This window comes from Candida dubliniensis, chromosome R, assembly GCF_000026945.1.
Source record: "Candida dubliniensis CD36 chromosome R, complete sequence".
In the NCBI taxonomy this organism is placed as follows: Eukaryota; Fungi; Ascomycota; class Pichiomycetes; order Serinales; family Debaryomycetaceae; genus Candida; species Candida dubliniensis.
Window position 1 is genome coordinate 2,139,807 of NC_012867.1, and position 18,532 is coordinate 2,158,338.

Below are 18,532 nucleotides of genomic sequence, written 5' to 3' on the forward strand. Positions count from 1 at the left end.
TGTCGATTTTGACATTGTCCAAAAAATTTCCATTTCAATGTCAAAAATGACAAAATTGTTTACATTGTCAATTTTGACATTGCCCAAATTTTTTTTTTTGCCAGGTGAAATAATTTAAGTTCGGAGGTTTTAATACATTTCCCCGATTTGTTTGCAGTAACCTCAATGTAAAATTTGCGTATGCATAAGTAAATTGCATGGCAAATATTACACCGCATAATGTAAGTTGAGTTATTTTACAACAAGAGTGTGGATAAGGAAACCTATTGCACCCCCACTTTCTATCTATCAATCAATTCCCGAGTCAAAATAGTCTTCGGTGGGGGGAAACTATGATAGATCATGTATGCTTTTACTACTAACAATTTTGATTTTTTGCAACCAAAAAATTCCAACTAGCTTTTATACCACAAAACTTCTTCAATGGGTCAAGTTTCCATAATCAGAATACCTAGTACTTCCAAACAGTATATATTCGTAAATTGATCATATCAAGTAAAAGAATTTGTATACTAAATATTTTACATTTACAAGTATAGAATAATAGAAAAATGGGTTATAAGAGCCAACGATTAGGATGACAGTTTTCATTATAAGGTTATTTTCCATAACTGTACTCAGAATAGCTACTCCTTTTTTTGATCCTTGAAACTTCATAATCAAATCGATAAGCCTGCACTGTGAATAATCCCCCACCATAGCCATAGTTGGCTTCTCATGTATATCTTCTTTAAAAGTAAAATACTTATTAATTTCAGGCATTTGCAAAACATAATTACACAAATTTATAAACTCCTAAAACAACAAACAGTGTGAAGAAATTTTGGTTTGTGTAATATAATACTCAATATACAATAGTTATGACATTATGTGTAATGCAAATGGTGTTTTGAAAATCTGGCATTGAGATGCAGCAGCCTTTTATGTCTGTATCGGATATAAGTCTTTTGTGAGGATTACCTGAGCAGGATGCATGGTCATGTGAGAACGAAAAAAGAAATTCCCCTGGAACCAAGGCAATAATATATATATTATATGGTTAATCCTGTATATAAACATTTATCAACTCAACAATTCCAAAATTGTTGGGTAAAATTTGTTAAGGTAAAAAAAAAAAAAACAAAAAAAATTCTTGCAGCCAAATCAAACAATAAAGTTGAAAAAAAAAAAAAGAAAAGAAAGGAAGACTTCTTAAAGGAGTAACAATAAACACAAAAGGTGGCAACAAGAAAAAAATGAAAACAAGTACAAGTCAAATATAACCGAGGTAAAGAAATAATAATAATAATAATAATAATAATAATGGCATTGCCTCGCCATCTCATAAAAGAGAGGTACTCCTCAAGTAAAATGTTTTCAAACATATCTTGAATACTATGGATATCTGACAAGTACAAGGGTAAAGTTAGAACAGATACAGGTATATTGATCACCCCGAAAGAAAACTAAACGGTTAGTTCAAAATCATTCCTGACAATTTGTATTGGAATGAGAGGGAAATGCAAATGAACAATTACAGAGGAGGAGGAGAAGGAATCTACAAAAAGTGAATATCTTTATACACCCATTTATTGAAGCAAACATGGAGGGGAGGGGAGGGAAGGGGAGTGTAAGTTTATATTATATATAATAAACTGGATGCATTTTTGATATTGACTGCAAAAAAAATTATATATATAAGCAAATTATATTATATCTCTTATTGAATTGAACAAATTATGTTATTCTACTATTTTGGCAGAAGGAACCTTAACTTATCTATTGTTTGACAAAATAGTATACATATTGTAAGATTAGTGAAAAGAATCGGTTCGATAACTCCTCTAAATGTTTACCTGATTTTTGACAGGATTTTAAGGGGTTGATTAATATTCACTATATAACAGCAGCCCATAGTTGATCTACATATTAACCCAAACAAGTAGATAATAGAAAATTGCATTTTATGTTTTTTTTTTTTCTTCTATTATTTCTCAACAAAAAGTGTGTTGATTGTTTATTTTTTGTCAATGAATTCTCCTCCAACCAACAGAACAAAGGAGGAGGAGGAGGAGAAGGAGGAATATTGATTCACTTGCATTATCAAATAATATTAAATATAAATTATAGGAAGAAGAGAGAGAATGGGGAATAAGATAAAAAAGAGAAGATCGCTAAAATTAGATAATACAGATTCTTTAAAAAAAAAGGCTATCTTTGAATTCTTTACCTCGGTATAAGTCTTTTCTTTCCTTTCTTCAAGATCTGCCGAAAGACAAAATGATAGATTAATTACCGGGTAATTTAGTTAGAGATTTAACAATTGTAATTATTGACCATGTTAAGAAAACACTCAATAAGGTTTAGAGTTAATAGAGGAGGATTAATATTCAATAAAAAGGTGGAGAAAGGGGAAAGGAGAGAGGAAAAGAAGGCGGAGGAAGAAAAAAATAATTAAGAAAAATTGAAACAGAGAAAAAAATGAAGAGAGGGGAAACTGCAAGGGTTGAAAAATTACAAATCTCCATAGTTAAGGAAAAGGGGAGAAGGAGAAAGATTAATGGAATCATACTAATGTGATTTAAAGAGAGAGAGAGAGAGAGTAAAACACACAGTATTTTAATTGATTAATTTAATTAAGATTGGGAATTGAATCGACTAATAAATTGTGATAATAATTAGAGAGTAGTCCAATTTTATAAATTAAACCAGGAAACTAAAAAACAGAAATAAACAAATTGAAACAAAAAAAGAAAGTTATCAAATTATAGAGTTGATTCTCTCTCTCTCTCTCTCTTTCTCCTCTTTATTAAATAAGAATGCAGTATGTCAAGAATTAATTAATTAGTCTTCTTTTAATTTCTTTATCCGAGATAGGAAATTTGTGTGGTAGATTAATTATACACCCACGAAAGAGTATATTGTTTACTTTATTTTAATAAAATAAACCAGCCATAGGGTAATATATAATAAATTGGGGGAGGGAGGGTCAATTCAATAATTTAATTGTGAGCAAATTTAATATTATAAGTGAATGAATGAATGAAATAAAAGGAAAGAAAAATACAATTACGTATTTATGTATTCATTAATGTAAAGGCAATGATGATGATGGTTTAATACTATCAAATGTTTCTGTGTTAATTTGCTTTCTTTCTTTCTTTCTTTTCTTGTGGTTTCTTTTTCTTTTTTTCCTTGTATGTAATGTGTATGTATTGGGCAAGACAGCAAAAAAGAAAGAAAGAATGTGTGGTTTAAAAAACACTTCCTACTTTAACACCCACACACATTTTATAAGAGATATCACAAAATATATAAACTCGGTCGATGGACCAACAATTTTTTTTTTTTTTTTTGTTTTCCCAATTTCTTAAAACATAACAAAATTATCTTCCCTTTTTTTTCCTATCTTTTTATTTTATTAAATCAATTCTTGTTTCAAATACATCAATTTGGATTATAAATTTTGTTATTCATCAATCTCCTCTTCACCTTTTTTATATTATTATATATATAAGAAAAGAAAAATCCAATTGATTCTTCATACATTTTTCTTTACCCAACAAAGTTTTTTTTTTGTTTTTTTTGCATTTTCCACAACTACACACACACACGGAGATTTCCCTTAAGAAATTTTATTACCATCATCGTGATTTAAATTTGGAAATTGATAATTGTTGGAACCTATATCGTACCCTTACTTTGCCCCCCCCCTTTCAATTATCAAGAAATAAAATACCAACAAGTTTCAAGTTTTTTTGAAATCATATTTATTTATTATAATTTATCTATCTATTTATTTATCTAAATAAACCTATACATTCACACACACATACACACATTTAATTATGGCTCCTTTAACAATTGCAGTAGGTGAAGCAAAACCTGGTGAAACTGCCCCAAGAAGAAAAGCTGCTCAAAAAGACGGTGCAGTTATGCGACCAACTGATTCTAAAGCCACCACCATGCCAGAATTTATTGATGAATGTTTCAAAAGAAATGGTAATAAAGATGCTATGGCTTGGCGTGATTTAAAAGATGTCATTGTTGAAACCAAACAAGTTACAAAAGTTGTTGATGGTACTCCAACTCAAGTAAATAAAGATTGGATATATTATGAAATGGGTCCTTATAATTATATCAAATATCCTGAATTGTTAAAATTGGTGAAAAATTATTCTAAAGGTTTATTAGAACTTGGATTATTACCTGATCAACAATCAAAATTGATGGTTTTCGCTGGTACTTCACATAAATGGATGCAAACATTTTTGGCAGCAAGTTTCCAAGGGATTCCTATTGTTACTGCTTATGATACTTTGGGTGAATCGGGCTTAACTCATTCTTTAGTACAAACTGAATCCGATGCCATTTTCACTGATAATCAATTATTATCTCAATTGATTAATCCATTGAAAAAAGCTACTTCAATTAAATATATTATTCATAATGAAGAAATTGATCCTAATGATAAAAGACAAAATGGGAAATTGTATGAAAATGCTAAATCTGCTAAAGAAAAAATTTTAAAAATTAGACCAGAAATTAAATTTATTTCTTATGATGAAGTGATTAAATCTGGTGCTAATAATCAAGATAAACAATCATTACATTATCCTAAACCTGAAGATCCAATTTGTATTATGTACACTTCAGGATCTACTGGTGATCCAAAAGGGGTGGTTATTACTAATTCGAATATTTTGGCAGCTATTGGAGGGATTTCTTGTAATGCCGGTAGAGATTTAATTCGTCCTAGTGATCGATTAATTGCATTTTTACCATTAGCTCATATTTTTGAATTGGCATTTGAATGTATTACATTTTGGTGGGGGGTTCCATTGGGTTATGCCAATGTTAAAACTTTAACTGAAGCTTCATGTAGAAATTGTCAACCTGATTTGATTGAATTTAAGCCAACAGTAATGGTTGGTGTTGCTGCTGTTTGGGAATCAGTTCGTAAAGGAGTATTATCAAAATTAAAACAAGCTTCTCCATTACAACAAAAAATTTTTTGGGGTGCTTTTAAAGCTAAAACTACTTTAAAACATTTTGGAATCCCTGGTGGTGATATGTTTGATTTTGTTTTCAAAAAAGTTAAAAGTGCCACTGGTGGACAATTACGTTATGTTTTAAATGGTGGTTCACCAATTTCAGTTGATGCTCAAGTATTTATTAGTACTTTGATTGCTCCAATGTTGTTGGGTTATGGATTAACTGAAACTTGTGCTAATGCCGCTATTTTGGAACATACTCATTTCCAAATTGGTACTTTGGGTACTTTGGTAGGATCAATTACTGCTAAATTGGTTGATGTTGCTGATGCTGGTTATTATGCTAAAAATAATCAAGGAGAAATTTGGTTGAAAGGTGGTCCAGTAGTTTCTCAATATTATAAAAATGAAAAGGAAACTAAAGAAGCATTTACTGATGATGGTTGGTTTAAAACTGGTGATATTGGTGAATGGACTAGTGATGGTGGATTAAAAATTATTGATCGTAAAAAAAATCTTGTTAAAACTTTAAATGGTGAATATATTGCTTTAGAAAAATTGGAAAGTGTTTATCGTTCTAATCATTTGGTTTTAAATTTATGTGTTTATGCTGATCAAAGTAAAGTTAAACCAATTGCTATTGTTTTACCCATTGAAAATAATTTACGACAAATGTTGAAAGATGAAAAAATCATTGATGATGCTGAAACTAGAGAATTTGCTCATTTAGTACATGATAAAAAAGTGGTTAAAGCAGTTTTAAAACATTTATTGGCTACTGGTAAACATCAAGGATTAAAAGGTATCGAATTACTTCAAAATGTGGTATTATCAGATGATGAATGGACTCCACAAAATGGATTTGTCACTTCAGCTCAAAAATTACAAAGAAAGAAGATATTAGAAAGTTGTAAAAAAGAAGTTGAAGAAGCTTATAAAGAATAAAAAGAAAATTTTTAGTTTTTTTAGTAAGTAATTGTAGTAGGTTGATTTGTTTCGTTTAGTTTATATAATTTCAGGTTTGAATTTTAGTAATTAATTTAGTATTTATTAAACCATTCCTATACTATTAGTATAGTGTTTATCAACAATCCGGTTTAGGGTTGCAAAAAAAAAAAAAAAAAAAATTTCTTTTCAATACTAAACATACATCTTTATACAGTTTTAAATACATTCTTAATTTTTGATAAATCCATACCTTCATTCAAACATAATTGTAATAATATTCTTGCCTTTTGTGGGTTTAAATATCCACCAGCTATAGCATTAACAAATGGAACTTTCTTGTTCGTCTTCTTTGTTGTTGTTGTTGTTGTTGTTGTTGTTGTTGTTGTTGTTGTTGTTGTTTCATCGTTGACAGTGTCTTCTGGTGGTGGGTTTACTTTAGGTAATGAACCAATTGGAACCATACCATCCATTGATCGTTTACTATAAACAATGGGATAATTAGGATTATCAATTAATAAATCAGATAAATATTGATTAGTTTTCTCTGACATACTACCAGCACCCATAGTTGCTAAAATAATCCCTTGAGATTTTAAATCATTAATGATAAATTTAAAAATTTCATTATTTAATCCTTGATGAGCATAAATTATAGTTACTTCAGGTAAACTAGGCATTGTACCATTATTAGCACCACCAATGGAAGGATGAGTTAAATGAAACATGGTTAAACCTAATGGTTTTGCTGGAGGATAAAAATATCTAATTTCATTATTGACAAAATTCCCAACATATCCTTGACCAATAGATTTAAAAGTATCTAAAGAATTAGCATTTGATTTAGTGATATAAAACCCGGAACCGATTCTATCATTTAAAGCAATTAAAACTCCACGACCACGACTTTCTCGATTTGATGCAATAACTATTGCTTGATATAAATTCATTGGACCATCAGAAGAAATTGCTGTACTTGGTCTCATTGATCCACATAATACAATTGGTTTAAAAGTATTGATTGTTGATTGTAAAAAAAATGCTGTTTCTTCCATAGTATCAGTACCATGAGTAATTACAATCCCATCATAATGAGGTAAATCAAGTTGAATTTTATGATAAAGTTTAAGTAATGAAGAATTATCCATTTCTTTAGAATCTATATTTAATACTTGTTCATATTCTAATTGACAAGTTTGAGATAAATCAGGTATGGTAGAAATCAAATCTTCAATAGTTAAATCAACTTCATATCCAGCAGTTTGATGGGATGATACTCCTTTTGATGCAATTGTCCCTCCAGTACCTAAAACTTTAATTGTTGGTAATAATGAAATATCACCACTAGTAGTACTACCAATGGTACCATCAATTGAATTGGTTGATGATATAGAATGAACTGAATTTGATCGATGATATTTTATTTTGATTGTGGGTAAATGACTAACTTGATCATCATTAGCAATACCAGAATGAATATTTTCATCATCAGTAGAAAAATGACTTTCTATTTCAACTTGAGTAGTATGGTAATGTTCTGAATCTTCAAGATGATGATTATAAGGATGATTGGGTTCTTCAGATATTGCTCCTACACTTCCTGTTGGTCCAAGATCAAGATTATTTAATGTAAGAATATTTGTGATTGATGAAGATGATTCTCTTCTTTGTTTTGGGGGTGTCATTGTTGCTGATTTGTTATTGAATAATTATGAAAAAAAAAAAAAACGAAGAATATAGATGAAGAAGTAAGACCAAGATGATATTAATATACCAACATCGCAATTTTTTTATTTTTTTCAGTTAGTATTTTTTGTGACACTCGAACGGAAAACCATACGGCATTTTTAAACAATATACATTTGGGTTTGGGTTTGATGAGTCAATAATTAGTAGTGGTTTAGGTGTGGAATTGAGTAAATTAATAAAAGAAATAACACCATTTGATAGTACTTGTAGACTTTGGGGGGGTAGAATCTTTGACTTATTCTCTTTACATGATCAATAAATAATAAAGAATTTAAAGTTGCTAATGTCATCTGAATTTTTTAGCAACACAATAGTAAACGCAGAACCTTCTTTGGTTTTTCATCTTGTACACGCTAGACGCGTTATAAGAAAAAAAAAAAATGACATAACAAAATATACAAACAAAAACTATATTCCAATTCATATAATACGACCAATCTTCTACACATAATGTCAAACCATAATGATATTGAGAATGAATCAATCAATCAATCTATCCCGGTGACAACCATTGCTAGACTTTTTAAAGAATTATCTTTCAAAGATCCACAAACAAGAATCACATTGAGTACTTTAGAATTATCATCTGAATATATTAAATTATTCATTAATGAAGCCATTATTCGTGCTAATGAAGAACGTATAGATGAGGGTGATACTTTAATAAGAATAGATGGTATTGATAATGTGGCATCCACTACCAGCAGAAATAATCATGAAGAAACTCAATATCCAACAATAGATGAAATTGAAGATTCCATGAGAATTGATGATTATAGTAACAATATTAACATTGACCCTATTGAAGATGATGAAGATGACTTGATTGATGATGACTATTTTCAAGATGAATCAGATACTCAAAGACAATTACGTCAAGCAATGAATACTGTGAATAATACAACTAGGAATAACAACAACAATAATAATGGTACGACTACTACCACTACCACTACTACTACTAATAATAATAATACTAATCATGCTGAAAACATCCTAGATTCAAGACATCTAGCGAAAATTGCTGGGATATTAACTCTAGATTTCTAGGAATAGCAACAACATTGTTTATTTATTTTTACTTTAATTAAACTAAACTATATTTATATTGTTCAATTCAATAACATTCCAATACCCTAAAGAAAATCTATCACTAATCTTTGATAATGATACTGGTATAATATCACTTTTCAAATTAACATAAATTGGTAATCTTATTAAGAAATTTTCCGGTAAATTTGATTTATTATTTTTAAAATCAATAATTATAGGAATGGTACACCAATTTAATCCTTTTTCAATATAATCATCTAAATTTTCTTCAATTTCTTCAATTGATGGTGGTTCTTTATACATGGAATCACCTTTCCGAAGTATTAATTCTGATTTGGAAATCGATGTGTTTGTTGTTAAAAGTGCCGTTGGAATAGTCTTAATTAAATTTGTACCAGGAATATTACCACCCAAAGTAAATTCGTTTCTAAGAATGGTCAATTTAATCGTGGTTGTGGTTGTGGTTAGGTTATTGCTTTTGGTGGTATGTTTAATCTGTAATGAACTAGGAATACTAATATTCACATGCACTTTGGTTTTCAATGGGTTGATGAAATGTAGAAGCATGACTTGATGTGTTTTCCAATCTGATTTGTCATTCAATATTTTTGATATAGTTATAGTGGGTAAATAATCAATGGCATTGAATTTAACTGCAACTTTGTTTACAGTAGGTGGGATATTTTCAATTATTGGTGAGAAAACCAAATTATTACAATCCAAACATCTCAATGTCTTTTTCGTAGTCAATTTATTACTCAAAGGATATTTCCCCCTTGCAATCTCATTATTAGCATCATTTTTGAATTTTAGATCTCGTAATTTTAATTGTAATTCATCAATATCAATATTTTTTTCAATCTTTGTTGTAGTATCATTTCTAGTTTCTCGATGTTTTAAAACACCTTGTTTGATTTCTTGACATAATCGATGGAATGGATCATTCATTTCATCAATAATTATTTTATATAATGGTTTTGGTTTATATATCACATTTGTTTTGAACCTATATTGACAATAACCACAAATGAATTCAAATGCCTTACCATTATTATCATGATCAAACACTTTGATATTTAGATTCAGAATCGTACATTCAGGACAAGTAAAACAATTCTTGATACATTTGGTTAGTTTTGGATCATTACTTTTTGTATAATCAGTTAAACAATTACTACAAAATTTGTAATCGATTTTATATGATGTTTGACAAGGAGCTTTGGGATACTGACATATTGGACAAAAATATAGTTCCAGTAAAGGATATAGGAAATTACTATCGATTCTATTTAAATCAATCGGAATCTCAGAACAATATATTGATGAATCATTATAGATTCTTGACATTTGATATAATAAAAATGAGTAGCAGAGAGGTGATTGTTTTTTTGTGGATACAGGGAAGGGAGAATACCCTGGTTGGCAATAATTGAATCTTATGCCTCGGATTTACTAGTAAAGTTTTTTCCTTTTTTTTTTTTTTTTTTCCTCAAACTAAATTCTAAATCAACTTAGATTTGACACACTTGGCAAGCTTCTTTAGAGAACCACTAAAAAAATAACTCATTGGCAAAGCGAATGTAAGTTCCATTCCAAGTCAAAACCTCTGTGGTTATTATTAGTACTTGAAGAAAAATAAAAAGGCTTTTTAATTGTTGATTCATCCTTTTACAATGTATGATTGATTATTATTGGAAAAATGTCATTTGAAATTGTGGCATACACGTGCGTTCGTAGTTGCGGAGCATTATTATTATTTGGCCCGATGTAGCAGCCAACTATTTCTATCTCTAACAACAACAACGACGACTACTAAAATTAATTTCCCACCACTATTTAAATCAAAAACTATAGTTATATAAATAGCTTTTTGAAATTTCTATTTACTTCTTCCCAATTTCTTAGAATTTTGTTGATTAGGGGAAAAAAAAAAAAAAAAATTATGGTTCAAACGAATTCAGCTATGTTAATTTCCTTCTTGATTGCTACTGTTTTGGCATTCCCACAAGTCATTCTTGCCTCATCATCATATGAACTCCCAAAATTCACTTCTTCGTCCAAATATTTTGGTCAATCTGATCCAGATATCGATGTATCCAAAGTAAACGTCAGTCATAATTTTGGTTTGATAGACAAGTATTCTTGGAAAAATGTTATTGATAGTTTATCAGATAATGAGAAATTGTTCTATATTCAACGACATGGTGAAGGATGGCATAATATTGCTCCGCAAAATTTTTCTACTGTTGATTGGGATTGCTATTGGCAATTACAACCAGGTCGCGATGGAGTCGTTTGGGAGGATGCTGAATTAACTCCAAATGGTGTACAACAAATTAAAAACTTATCCCACCAGATCCAAACCACTAAAGATTTACCTTGGCCAGAAAAATATTTTACTAGTCCCTTAAGAAGAACTTTACAAACTTGGGAACTCACTTGGAAAGATTTGAAACATGAGACTCCTCTTATCAAAGAGTTGGCTAGAGAAACTTATGGTATTCAAACAGAAAGTAAACGTCACAATAAAACTTACATTCATGCCAATTGGCCAATTTTCGAATTTGAAAATGGGTTCACTGAGGATGATGAATTATGGAAACCTAATAAACGTGAAACCGGTCAACATCGTAAATATAGAGCAGCTGCGTTATTAACTGAAATCTTCAAGGAAACTTCAACTGATGATAAGGTGATTAGTTTGGTGTCTCATTCAGGATTAATTGGTTCTATCTTGGAGGTTGTTGGTCATCGTGATTATCCTATTGCTACAGGCAGTTTAATCCCTGTGATTATTCATAAAAAGAAAAAGAAGACTACAACATATGATTTAGATAAACCAGATAAAACTTATGCTGATGTTTGTCCTAATCCACCAGCCCTGATTTCAGGTGCTCCTAGTCATTACAGTACTATTGCTGAGTAAATAACCAATAGCTTTTGTATACTTTAAAATGTATAAATTCAAATAGAATGAGATTGTCAAATGGCTCTTTTTAGAGCTGTCAATTTCTTTTTCTCCCTGCCGGACCGAGGGAATGGCTTCAATTTTCCAATTTCATGACATTGGCCACGTTTAATAGCAAGAATGTATAGTATACAAACCATATTAGGGTATTGTTTCAATTTAAATACTATTCTATGAGCCTCTCATAGCAATCTGTTGACATAGTAACCCGAAGAACAATATGGTTTGTAACTGCTCCCGGAAAGTTGTGCTTGCGGTCCCCGTTTTTAGGAAGAACATATGAATTCAAATTTGAATTATAATTAGACTCTTAGAATGATTGTTTTCTATAAGTAGGGGTGATTTTCCACTTTTTAAGAAAGAAAAGTTCACATCAATAGTTAAAGCTTTAAGAAATAAACATTTCAATTATGCAACAGTTTTTGGCCTTGGGGACTCTTTGGACTTTGTTCAATGTCGCTACCACAATATCGCTTCCAAAATACACTTCATCAAAAACTTATTTTGCCCAATCAGATCCCAATATTCCTGTTTCACAGGTAGATGATACCAACAATTTTGGTTTGAAAAGTCAATATTCTTGGAATGATGTTGTTAGCAACTTGGCCTCAAATGAAAAATTGTTCTTTTTGCAAAGACATGGCCAAGGGTGGCATAATGTAGCACCAAGCAATTTTTCTCGTGTTGATTGGAATTGCTACTGGGCTGAACAACCAGGTCGTGATGGAGTAGTATGGGAAGATGCTGAATTGACTCCAAAAGGTGTACAGCAAATCGAAAACCTTCATCAAAGAATTAAAGACACTCCAGATTTCCCTCAACCGGAGAAATTTTTTGTGAGTCCCTTAAGAAGAACTTTACAAACGTGGAATATTACATGGAATGGGTTACCTCATAAAACCCCATTGATCAAAGAATTTGCACGTGAGATTTATGGAATTGATTCTGAAAGCAAACGTCACAGTAAATCTTTTATTCAGAATTATGTCCCTAGTTTTGAATTTGAGCCAGGATTCACAGAACAGGATGAAAATTGGTCGCCAGATAAATCAGAAAGTGATCAACATTGCGACTATCGTGCTGCGGTTTTGTTACAGGACATTTTTAATGATTCACCTGACGAAAAAGTTATTAGTATTGTTTTGCACTCAGGAATCATTTATTGTTTGTTGGACGTTGTCGGTCATCGGTACTATCCCATGTCTACTGGTGGTGCCATCCCCGTAGTGATTGCAATCAAAGATTCCAACACTGATTATCCATTGAATGATGCTTGGGATACTTTTAAAGATTGGTGTCCTAATCCACCAGCTCTGATTTCTGGAACGGCAACATCGACAGCTACTGGCAGTGCTTAGTGTATGTAAACCACTTTTTACGTGCATAAATTGTATAAATTGTTTTTAGATTTTAGAATAATAATTCAGCGAAATGATGTCAAAAAATGAGTGCAACATTTGTAGAATATTTTTTTTGTCCCAATAAACAATAATAATATTAGATCTCTTGAAGATACAAAATATAAATAAAACACCATCAAATAGATCATCTACAACAAATATTACTATCTCAATAGTAGAAATACCAATAACAAGACGATATTTAGTAACTAGGTCAACCCGCAAGAAAGTACATCCCCTGCCACCGCCAAAATGTCAAAATCTTCAACGGATACTACTGTATGCAGTATTTTTACGAAAAACAGTAACAACAGCAAAGAAAAGAAAAAATAATAAATAAATACAGAATAGAAAATAGAATAGTAGATAACCGAAGGCAAAAAAAAAAAAACAATAGAAACACCACCACATTTCTTTTAGTACATCTAGTGATCCCATTCCACAATGAATAGTGACGAACTTCAATTAAATGACGACATACAACTAGAAGTGCCAAATTCTTTCCCTTTTGAGGATGAGCAACAACAACAGGATGCATCAGAATCAGAAATTTTCCCCACTGAACCACCAGAGGAAACCATTATCAATCGATTACAAGACATACCACATCAAGAACTAAAGCAAATATTAACAAGTCAACTAGATTTGGAGATCCAACTAAAACATCGAGAACTAAATATATCTGACAATGAAATTGGCAAGATCGAATCACAAATGCTCATGTTAAGGAAATTCTTTGACATCCCCAATGAAAAGAAACTCAATAATGAACCCATTGATTTTACTTCAAAATATTTTGATATACTCAGTAAATCGTTAACATCTACTTTTGATAATTTCAAACAAATACCCGAGTCAACTCCGCAATTCAAACCCAGTTACTTGGACGACAACAATAGCGGAGTATCATTAGTTTCTCAACCGGTTCATTCATATCGAACAAGATCTACAACATCATCTTTACGCCCATCAGCGACATCAGTTGCATCAGGGATCAGGAATCCAAGTTTAGGGTGTTTGTATCGACGAACTGATGGTGTTGTTGTAAGACTAACGTGTCCCAATTGTCAAAGAAGTAACTTTTCATCAGCCCAGGGCTTCCTAAATCATAGTCGAATAGCTCATTCAAAAGAGTATACCTCTCAGGATGCAGCAGCATTGAAATGTGGTGATATATTACCTGAGATTAAACAAGATCCTACTGGCGAAGCAAGTATAAAAGTATTAGTTGAGAGAGGACTTGATCCAAGTAGAAATTTGAATATCAATGAATTTTTGTTTGGAGGAATGAATACAACCGCTACAGTAACAGAAGAACTAAATAATGCCACTGAAAGATCATCAACAATTAGTTACAATAACACCCCAAAGTTGGAATATGAAAACGGTGGTGGTGATGAGGAGCAACCCACACCTCCATCAATAGAGCCTCTGAACGAGTTGATGAAAAAATTAATCAAAGAGGGAACAATGAATAAAGAGGAATATGAAAAGCTCCTAAAAGAGACAAAAGAGCCAACAAATAATTCTCATTTGTTTGATGATGAAGCTGAAGAAGTGGATGATTCTGAAGAATCTAGTTTAAGCACCAATCCAAGCTATTCAAGCTTGGTTGGTTTAAATGATAGGAAAAGAAGGCAATCTCGTGGAGGTATTAACATTTCCATAACGAAAAATATCGAAATACTAGAACCTGAAGAAAAGAAGTTGAGAACATGAGTTTGTTTGCATGATTATATATATAGTTGTTCATCTGTGTGTATCTTTAATAGCGAATGTAAGAATATACTATTGATTTGGATGCGACGACATTTTCTTTTTTTTGTAGGCATCTCGATTTTCATTTTCATTTTTTTTTTTTTTTTTTTTCAGTAGTTATTCCATTTTTTTTTTTTTTCAATCACATTTGCTTTGCAGGGCCATTTTACAGACATCTCTCTTTTGTCATTTACCACAACATCCCAACTACCTAAGGACATGTCAGGACCAATAATTTGTTCAAAATTTGATCAGTTGGGAAACTACTTGGCAACTGGTATGGTTGCCCTTGATTCCCATCAAGTCAAAGTTCAATCCACAACCTCATCGCAAGCATCATTAAATACGTCATTTACTTTAGAAAAATCAAACAAACTAGTAAATTTATCATGGATCCCATCAGAATCAATACAATTGTTAGCTCTTTGTTTAACCAAGGGAAGCATCTTGATATATTCTCCTCAAACAAACGAAATTGTTCTGGAATTGACTAGTTCTGCAAATGTCTCAATTTTGGATTTCCATTACTCAACAAATACTAGATCTGGGTGGTCTTGTGATATAGAAGGTAATGTATGTGAATGGGATATGAGTTCTTACACATTATTAAATTCTTTCAAAGTTAGCGAATACATTGAATCTGTTGATTCTATAAGTAGAATATCTACGGTGATGTTCAATTCTCAACCACATTTATTGCTTGGTTCAAATGCAATCTACCTTTTCAATAGCAAACAAAGGGAACTTGTCAAGACTTTTCCAGGTCATATTCAACCAGTAAACTCGATAACAACTTTAAACAATGATATGTTTTTAACAAGCGCCAAAGGTGACCGATTTGTTAATTTGTACCAACTCGATAAAACTATTACAAGAGCTGTTTTTGTGGGTCTGTCATCAGTGTCCAATTTATCAGTTTCCATAAAAGACGATAAGTCAATTTTGGTGATTATTAATGAAGAAGGGGATATTGAAATTTTTAATAATCCATTATCAGACGCCAAATCTCAACTTTCCACGCCAGTACCGAAAAAGAAAAGAAAACAAGTTGGTGTTACTTCAAGATCTTTTAATGCAACAATTAAATTATCTCGTCCAGAATCAGAAATCAAAAGTCCACAGGATACACATCTATTCATCAATGCTGTTTCAACTAAAGATAACTTAATCACATTCACGTGGTTGGAGAATTCCACTGTTCCATTTTTTGACACCCTTAAATGGATTGATGAAACTGGCTCTTTGGTTCTTGAATCAACCAAAGTATTACTAAAATCCAAACCAAATTTAAAAGTCACGCAACATTTGACTAATGGTCATGATGTGGCTGCACCAAAGCTTTATACAGAAGGACACACCATTGTGAGTGATGGGAGTAACATCAGAGATTTGGAATTCCAAGACCGCCAACTGGATGAAGAAGACACAGAAGAATCTTTAGCTGAAAAATTAGATCGATTGGCAATGGATAAGACTACACAGCAAAAATCAAGAAGAAAGAAACTAGAAGAAGCAAGAAGTGGTGTTTCCTTATCGATTGTATTGACACAATCTTTGAAAAACAACGATCAAGCATTATTAGAAACGGTGTTATCGAATCGTGATCCTATCACTATTCAAAACACAATCAGTAGGTTAGACCCTTACTCATGTGTCACATTTTTGGATAAATTAAGTGAGAAGATTCAACGTCAACCAACCAGATTTGATCAAGTGAGTTTTTGGCTCAAATGGATTCTTGTAATTCATGGTCCAGTTATGGCGTCCTTGCCAAACTTAAGCATCAAACTATCTAGTTTACGTGCAGTGTTGACCAAAAAAGCCGAAGAATTACCGAGGTTGTTAGAATTACAAGGTAGATTAAAGTTAATGGATGATTATGCAGAATTGAGAAACGAATTTAGCGTCGAAGACATACTTGAGGAAGGTATTGAAGAACCAAGCGATATTGAATACAATGAAGAAATCGATGATGCGAAGTATGTTGGTGTGATCAGCGATGACGAAGTTATGGACGGCGTCGATGACTTTGATGATCTTGACGAGGAAGAGGAAGAGGAAGAGGAAGAGGAAGAAGAGGAAGATGAAGATGAGGAGGATATTCCTGATGCTGCAGATTTGGATGATATAGATTCCGATCTTGAATAAGGGGTTTCATTTTTTTCCATTTATAGATAGTAAATATACCTCATATTAATATAAAAAAAATCCTATATTTCGGTCCTAACTACCTTAGAGCTTGGATGCTCCTTCTAGTCACCATAACGAAACAACAGCTCTAATACAGTCACCTCCGTGCATTTCTTCGAAAGCAGTGTTGATCTTGTCCAATGGCTCTCTGTGGGTGATGAATTCTTCAACCTTGAGTTTACCATCCATGTAGTCTTCAACTATACCTGGCAATTGGGTTCTACCTTTAACACCACCGAAGGCAGCACCTTTCCACACTCTACCGGTAACCAATTGGAATGGTCTGGTGGAAATTTCTTTACCAGCGGCAGCAACACCAATGATAACAGAAGTACCCCAACCTTTATGACAAGCTTCCAATGCATTTCTCATGACATTAACATTACCAGTACAATCGAAAGTGAAGTCACAACCACCATCGGTCATTTCAATCAATTTGTCAACAATAGTAGTTCCTTCTGGTAATTTAGCTGAGTTGACGAAATCAGTGGCACCAAATTGTTTACCCCATTCTTCCTTTTTGTCATTTATATCAACCAAAATGATTTTGTTGGCTTTTCTCTCTTTACAACCTTGGATGACAGATAAACCAACACAACCACCACCAAACACAGCAACATTGTCACCTTCTTGGACATTGGCAGTAATGGTGGCAGCACCATAACCAGTAGTAATACCACATCCTAACAAACAAGCTTTTTCGAAATCAGCTTTTTCATTAATGGCAACGACGGAAATGTCAGCAACAACAGTATATTGAGAGAAGGTAGAACAACCCATGAAATGAAGAAGTTCTTTCCCCTTACATGTGAATCTTGGAGTACCATCTGGCATAACACCCTTACCTTGGGTTGCTCTGATTTTACCACACAAGTTAGTTTTTCCAGATTTACAGAATTTACATTCCTTACATTCTGGAGTGTACAAGGCAATAACATGATCACCTGGTTTGACATTGGTGACACCTTCTCCCACACTTTCAACGATACCAGCACCTTCGTGTCCCAAAATGACTGGGAAGGCACCTTCTGGATCAACCCCACTTAATGTGTAAGCATCAGTGTGACAGACACCACTGTACAAAACTTTGATACGAACTTCATGGGCTTTTGGTGGGGCAACCGTGACATCTTCGATGGACAATGGCTTGGCTGCTTCCCAAGCAACTGCAGCTTTACATGTAATTGGCTAAGTTAAAAAAAAAAAAAAAAGAATGTTAGTAATTCTTCTAGAAGTAGAAACGATGACAACCAGGAAAGTCATGTCCATAACTACTAGGGTTCTGCTTTTTCCAATTGGTACATATCTGTACTGAAAAAAGTAAAATCCCGATAAAGTATAAAAATATTATCTCTCTTTCATGGTTCCGTAATTCTGTTTGTTTCAACTTACTTTTCCAACAGTAGATTCAGACATTGTTGTGATATTAAGTTTTAATGATTATTAAAATGACAAGGCAAAAAGAAAGATTATAATTTAGTCCCTTTTTTTTCGTT

At 32.1% G+C, this 18,532-nt stretch overlaps 9 protein-coding genes across 9 annotated transcripts; 6 read left to right on the plus strand and 3 right to left on the minus strand. All coding sequences in view use genetic code 12, as the record gives it.

Moving 5' to 3' along the window:
• Window positions 1-3,827: 3,827 nt before the first annotated feature.
• Window positions 3,828-5,918, plus strand: CD36_35160 (long-chain acyl-coa synthetase, putative; the record flags this gene model as incomplete). Its single annotated transcript, XM_002422430.1, has 1 exon — window positions 3,828-5,918. The coding sequence occupies one exon, from the start codon at window positions 3,828-3,830 to the stop codon at window positions 5,916-5,918; it is 2,091 nt and encodes a 696-aa protein (XP_002422475.1).
• A 209-nt stretch (window positions 5,919-6,127) lies between these two features.
• On the minus strand, window positions 6,128-7,603 carry CD36_35170 (L-asparaginase precursor, putative; the record flags this gene model as incomplete). The annotated part of the gene is made up of 1 exon (XM_002422431.1): window positions 6,128-7,603. One exon carries the CDS (start codon window positions 7,601-7,603, stop codon window positions 6,128-6,130), a length of 1,476 nt encoding a protein of 491 aa, XP_002422476.1.
• A 514-nt stretch (window positions 7,604-8,117) lies between these two features.
• Window positions 8,118-8,717, plus strand: CD36_35175 (conserved hypothetical protein; the record flags this gene model as incomplete). Its single annotated transcript, XM_002422432.1, has 1 exon — window positions 8,118-8,717. One exon carries the CDS (start codon window positions 8,118-8,120, stop codon window positions 8,715-8,717), a length of 600 nt encoding a protein of 199 aa, XP_002422477.1.
• A 42-nt stretch (window positions 8,718-8,759) lies between these two features.
• CD36_35180 (dynactin-like protein, putative) lies at window positions 8,760-10,067 on the minus strand (the record flags this gene model as incomplete). The annotated part of the gene is made up of 1 exon (XM_002422433.1): window positions 8,760-10,067. The coding sequence occupies one exon, from the start codon at window positions 10,065-10,067 to the stop codon at window positions 8,760-8,762; it is 1,308 nt and encodes a 435-aa protein (XP_002422478.1).
• A 595-nt stretch (window positions 10,068-10,662) lies between these two features.
• Window positions 10,663-11,646, plus strand: CD36_35190 (phosphomutase, putative; the record flags this gene model as incomplete). Its single annotated transcript, XM_002422434.1, has 1 exon — window positions 10,663-11,646. One exon carries the CDS (start codon window positions 10,663-10,665, stop codon window positions 11,644-11,646), a length of 984 nt encoding a protein of 327 aa, XP_002422479.1.
• Window positions 11,647-12,098: 452 nt separating this feature from the next.
• On the plus strand, window positions 12,099-13,046 carry CD36_35200 (phosphomutase, putative; the record flags this gene model as incomplete). The annotated part of the gene is made up of 1 exon (XM_002422435.1): window positions 12,099-13,046. One exon carries the CDS (start codon window positions 12,099-12,101, stop codon window positions 13,044-13,046), a length of 948 nt encoding a protein of 315 aa, XP_002422480.1.
• A 486-nt stretch (window positions 13,047-13,532) lies between these two features.
• CD36_35210 (Ada histone acetyltransferase complex component, putative) lies at window positions 13,533-14,807 on the plus strand (the record flags this gene model as incomplete). Its single annotated transcript, XM_002422436.1, has 1 exon — window positions 13,533-14,807. The coding sequence occupies one exon, from the start codon at window positions 13,533-13,535 to the stop codon at window positions 14,805-14,807; it is 1,275 nt and encodes a 424-aa protein (XP_002422481.1).
• A 258-nt stretch (window positions 14,808-15,065) lies between these two features.
• On the plus strand, window positions 15,066-16,994 carry CD36_35220 (U3 small nucleolar RNA-associated protein 5; the record flags this gene model as incomplete). The annotated part of the gene is made up of 1 exon (XM_002422437.1): window positions 15,066-16,994. The coding sequence occupies one exon, from the start codon at window positions 15,066-15,068 to the stop codon at window positions 16,992-16,994; it is 1,929 nt and encodes a 642-aa protein (XP_002422482.1).
• Window positions 16,995-17,102: 108 nt separating this feature from the next.
• FDH1 (S-(hydroxymethyl)glutathione dehydrogenase, putative) lies at window positions 17,103-18,452 on the minus strand (the record flags this gene model as incomplete). The annotated part of the gene is made up of 2 exons (XM_002422438.1): window positions 17,103-18,224; window positions 18,429-18,452. The coding sequence occupies 2 exons, from the start codon at window positions 18,450-18,452 to the stop codon at window positions 17,103-17,105; spliced, it is 1,146 nt and encodes a 381-aa protein (XP_002422483.1).
• Window positions 18,453-18,532: the final 80 nt, after the last annotated feature.